Source organism: Parasteatoda tepidariorum, chromosome 4 (assembly GCF_982258835.1).
Source record: "Parasteatoda tepidariorum strain Cologne lab strain chromosome 4, Ptep-v5.0, whole genome shotgun sequence".
Lineage (NCBI taxonomy): Eukaryota > Metazoa > Arthropoda > Arachnida > Araneae > Theridiidae > Parasteatoda > Parasteatoda tepidariorum.
In genome coordinates this window covers 80,753,730-80,759,516 of record NC_141758.1, presented here as the reverse complement: position 1 = coordinate 80,759,516, position 5,787 = coordinate 80,753,730, and the positions used below count along the sequence as shown (strand labels likewise).

Below are 5,787 nucleotides of genomic sequence, written 5' to 3'. Positions count from 1 at the left end.
ACTCAGTTGTGTTTCGTTTTTAATAAATTAATTTTTTCAATGAACAATATGCAGTAAAAACACTCCAACTTCTACTCTATATATGTCACAGTTGTGGAGGTAGGTACTTTATTAACGTCGCACTAGAGCTGCACAATGGGCTGGCTATTGGCGACGGTCTGGAAAACATCCTTGAGGATGATCCGAAGACATGCCATCGCAATTTCGATCCTCTGCAGAGGGGATGGCTCCTCTACTTTGGTAGCCCGACGACCTGCAAGCGAAGTCGAGCACTTTGCCATAGAACAGATTAACAAAGACCGCTACCACGCACCCTCGGTCCTTACGCAGGCTGATCAAAGTGGTCACCCACCCGCTTACTGACTACAGCCAGTTATGCTTGACTTCGGTGTTCTACAGGGAACCATGTCTTTATGATCAGTCCACTGTGGGACTCATAGTTGTGGAACTTTAGTTAAAATGTACAATGATAATGGTAAAGCAGCACATTTCAGTAATTATTTTTAAATTAACTTACAAAATTAAAATTTTTAATAAAGAATTGTATGATTATTTGAAAAAAGTACTTAGAAAAAAACATTGACAACCATTTTACTTAAATCGATTATATTAAGCAGCTTAAACGCAAATTCTACCTATTTTTCAAATAGCAACTATTTTATTTCAAACATTAATCTCCCAATTCATATTTAAAATATGGCAATGTTGTTTACTTTTAAGATTCTCAAAAAAATCGTTCATTTTCCGGGTTTAATCTCTAGATATTGAACTCTAAGCTGGGTTCTCCAGGGTCATTTAAAAACTATTGCTGTAGAAAAAATATATACTATGTAATATTATAGTACATTACATTTTTATATGTGATATAGCATAATTAAAGGATCAATTGAAGTATATTTGAAGGATCAATTTTTTTCTTGTCCATGACTTTCTTTTACGATTTTTGCGATTTGTTTTTTGAAGTCCGTTTCATTTAAGGTAAAAAAAAATAAAAAATTAAAAGAAGGAGTGGAAAAGCAGATGAATAACAGTTATTGGCAAACACATTTATGTCACTGATCCTTAAACGAGTTAATAATTTTATATTCTTATTCACTAATAAACTTTATTTGTTTATTTTTTTAAGTACCATAGCCGCGCATCATACAGATTTTCTGCCATTAATTTTGAAATATGAAAGTTACATACTGAATTCACTGAAAATTATTGCTTGTAATCCTTTGTGATATATTTTGTATATTCTACATTTTGCATAGCAATCAAAATCTGTAAACATAAAAGAATAAAATAATTTTTAAAAAAAAAACTTTTCTATAGTTCTGCATGAAAAATCAAGACATAAAATATTGCGAGTAAATTTATTTTACCCTCACCCGGTTCGCCTTCCAATGAGGTTCGCCTTCCAATGATTCCGGGTTCGAATCCCAGTCAATACGAATTCCGCATCCAGCTTGCACCAACCACAGTGCTGACGTAAAATATCCTCAGTGGTAGACGGTTCATGGGTTAGAGTCCCTTTGCCGTCAGGCAAACCGTGGGAGGTTCTCGTGGTCTTCCTCTCCATGTAATGCAAATGCTGATTAGCTCCATCAAAAAGTTCTCCACGAAGGCAAATTTCTCCCAATCCAGGAGTTCCTTGTCTTCTGGATTGGGTTCAAAATTACACGGCTACGGAGTTGAAGAGTAGTCGTAAACCCATAAAATTGGGTCGGCTGCTCAACGACGGATATAAAATAAAATATTATGGTGATTCATAAACATTCCCCAAATGAAATTCTCCATTAACTTTGTCCATAAAAACACGTTTGAAAAAGTGAACTATAAACAGAACAAACACGTGATACACTTCTGAGATACTAAAAAATAATCAATAAATTAAGAACGTGCAAAAAATTCATAAGGAATGATAATTAATATATAACAATGAAAAAAATTCATCTTCAAATATCTCTCCTGAACGAACAAATAGAAAGTTATGAATGATTTTTTGGATCGGAGAGTTAAATTGTTTCTTGTCTATTTCCAAGTTTCAAGACCCTAGTTAAAATGGCTCCAGAGCAGTGGTTACCAACTGGCGGCCCGCGAACTCAAATATATTAGTTGTCATTTTTTTGAGGGAAATTTTCGTAAAAAATCTGTATGGGTTTAAAATACTTTTCATTCGTTAAAAAAAAAAAAAAAATTTCTTCGTTTCTGGGAAATTCATCATAACCAACAGTGCAAAAAAAATTATTTCTGAGATAAAAATCTACTTCTTATTTTAATTTGTAATTCAATACTTTTTTTGCCCAACTTGATAAAAATCTGACAGTGATATTTAATGTTCCTTCAAACATAAAAGAGTTCTATATAAAATTTTGATAAAGTTACGGCCCCCGGCCTCGTGTAAGTTGGAAACCCCTTCTCTAGAGTTTTAAAAGATTCGACGTAGCGTTTCGACACTAAGACAGAGAAAAATACCGAGTACACACAAAAGTTGAAAAAAAAAAAAAAAAAAAAAAAAAAGAGCAATGGAAATGTTCAATATGTTTCGTGCTCACAATTTTATTTTGAAACTCCACACAGAGGTCAATGTTGAACAGATTTGATTTTTCCAAAGCTCGACATTTGGTTTTTTGATTAGTTTTTAATTAACAAATTATGACCATGATTTTCTGAACATTTAAGGCCATACGTTCAAACTAAACGCCTAGTTTCTTTGTTTTCTCCGCTGTTGAAAATTAAAAATTTTTCTTCTAAACAAAAATCCTCCTTTTTTTCTTGGAATAATTTTTCAATCCTCGCAAAATAATTTGAAAAACTAATTTTTGATATATAGACGCCACATGGCGAATGGTTATATTGTCGAGTCTCAGTAGCTCAGGGGTAGAATTCGCTTCTATAAAGCCGAAGATCCTCGGTTCGATCCGGGAAGCGGACACTCATTTTTCTATTTAGTTTATGAGCATTCCAGAAGCTTCTGGAATGTTCAGTCTACGTCATTTCCTCTTTCGTTGTTCCTAGGAAGCTTCTAGAACATTCTGAGATAGTATAAAAGCGATCCCGTGATTGTAGAGAAGAGTTCTTCTGGGCGCAGACTAGTTCCCGGTGCTTGTAAATTCCTGATGTTAATAAATTATCAAAACCTCATGTTGTAATCTTCACTAAATATAAAAACTTTAACGTGACAAATTTGGTGGAGGCGCCGGGTAAGAGTTAATCTCCCAATCAATATCACGGAGCAAAACACTGACTGGCTTAGAAGAAGCCGTCGAGTCCAAGGACTTCTACCTGAATTTGGACTATACGAAAAACCTAAAGAAGCCGTTCCTGAAACGACTGTGCCAAAGACAGCCATGGCCAATGTGCCAGAGACAGACATGACCACTGGGGACCAACAGGATATGAAACCTGCATTTTGGATGACGCCAACAGTTGCTGCTGAAGCCAGGAAACCAACAATCTTCCGGGGTACTCCAGGACAAGATCCGACAAAATGGCTGAAGGAATACCAGAGAGTGTCATCGTACAATCATTGGGATGACACTATGCAATTAGCTAATGCCTACTTCTTCCTGGACGGCACCGCAAGACAATGGTACGAAAACAACGAGGAATCACTGACGTCTTGGACTTTATTCGAAAATGGTTTGAAAGTGACCTTTGGAGACAGCCAATCCTACCTCAGACGAGCCAAAGACCACCTCAAGTCTCGCGCACAAAAATCCGGCGAAAGCATCCAGTCTTACATTCAAGACGTTCTCGGACTTTGCATTCAGGTTGACCCGACCATGTCCGAAGGAGATAAGGTTTCCCACCTCATGAAGGGCGTCGCAGAAGATGTGTTCCAAGCCCTTCTTACGAGAGAAATCCTAACAACAGCCGATTTTACAAAGTGGTGCCTGTACATAGAAGAAATGAGACAAAAGAGAGTGGGACGGTACAAGTTTGCCCGATTACCTAATGTTGTCCCTATGGCCGCAGTGGACGAAGCACCTGACTTGGCTGTGCTAATTCGTCAGATTGTCAGAGACGAAATTCAACATGTAAACGCGCAGCCATTCGAAGTCCATCCCCGTGAACTGCAAACTACTGAGGCTTCTATTCGAAACGAGATGGACCGATCCATTGCAGCCCTTACAACCAACCGACCTCCCTTTATCACGACAGGACGCCCGATTGCAAGACCTCCTAGACGTTTCACTACATACGCCGCAAAGCCAGAAAATAATGTTCCTTGGAGTGAACCCCAACGAAAGACCGACCTGTGGCGTACCACGGATAACCGTCCGGTGTGCTTTCATTGCGGACGACCGGGGCATGTCATTCGCTATTGTCGGGAACGCCGAACCATATTTAACGACTACCGATCCAACAACCCGAGAGGATATCCGTCAGCTGACTATGAAGACGATACTACCTACGACGCACCTCCCAGACGAAGATCCCCTAGTCCTGCCCGAGGACGGTCACCGATACGTCGTATGAGATCTCCATCGCCGATGCTGCACCGCCGTTCCAGCCAGTCGCCAACCCGAGAGGAAAACTAAGCCTTGCGCCCTCAGTGGGAGGTGAGGCTGCAATTTTTCGAAATCCTCCATTGGCCGCTAAATTGCAGGGAAACCACATCGACATTCTCATCGACGACGAACCCGTAAAAGCACTTGTGGACTCTGGAGCATCCTTTTCCGTTATCTCCGAATCATACAGACAAAAACGACGAAAAGTCATGTTCCGAGCCTCAAAAGACACTATCCTTAAGGTCGCCGACGGCAATTTTGTGAGACCACTGGGTACTTGTGTATTGCAATTGACCATAGATGATCGAACACAGCCCTACCAATTTACCGTGATGCCGAAGTGCAGCCATAGCGTTATTCTCGGTTTTGACTTTTTGAAAGCATCACAAGCCGTAATTGATTGTGGCCGAGCTGAACTTACCTTTGACGAACTTTTACAAGATCAACCAACGAAGCCTTGTACCTTTAACCTTCATGCTGTGTCTGACTTTGTCATCCCTGGCCGTTCCTTCAAACGCATTACAGTAAAAGCCCCAGAAAAACAAGAAGACATTGATTTAATAGTCGAAGGAAATAAAATTCTGTGCATTAATCAAGGAACTGCTATCCCCTCCTCTATAGCCTCCTTTATCAATGGCGAAACTTCAATATGGGTGGCTAATGGACATGCACAAGCACGTCACATCCCAAAAGGCATGTGCATTGGTTACGCTGAGCCTGCCAACTCCGACTACTTGAACACGTTGACGGAAGTACCTTCATACGCTGATGTTGAAGACTCAAAGCGCACTGACCTAGTCGACTACTCTCAAATGATGGCCGAAACCCTGAGCACGGAGCAGCGAATGCAATTGCAAAACCTGTTGAGAAGCTTTCAAGACGCATTCTACTACGGACTATCGCGCCAAGAATACAAAATAAAAGTGAAACACAAAATAGACACCGGAAGCCACCCAGCAATCAGCCAAAGACCATATCGAGTATCTCCTACAGAGCGACGCATAATCAATGACGAAGTTGACAAAATGCTGAAACGGGACATCATTCGACCATCAGAGAGTCCGTGGTCGTCTCCGGTTGTGCTAGTTTGTAAGAAAGATGGAAGCTGGCGATTTTGCGTTGATTATCGTCGCCTCAACAAGGTCACCAAAAAAGACGTTTATCCTTTGCCCAGAATAGATGATACTCTAGACTGTCTTAAAGGGGCCCAATACTTTACATCGATGGATCTGCACTCTGGTTATTGGCAAATAGAAGTGGACGAGGCTGATCGGGAAAAAACAGCGTT

The 5,787-nt window shown here is 40.0% G+C and overlaps 1 protein-coding gene across 1 annotated transcript; it reads left to right on the top strand.

Moving 5' to 3' along the window:
• The first annotated feature begins 2,842 nt into the window (after positions 1-2,842).
• Positions 2,843-4,529, top strand: LOC147811827 (uncharacterized). The gene has a single exon (XM_087161457.1). It carries the CDS (start codon positions 3,336-3,338, stop codon positions 4,527-4,529), a length of 1,194 nt encoding a protein of 397 aa, XP_087017583.1. The 5' UTR covers positions 2,843-3,335.
• Positions 4,530-5,787: the final 1,258 nt, after the last annotated feature.

Bases quoted from the DNA above. Each gene is read 5' to 3' on its own strand.
- LOC147811827 (XM_087161457.1), top strand. From the start codon at position 3,336: ATGGCCAATGTGCCAGAGACAGACATGACCACTGGGGACCAACAGGAT.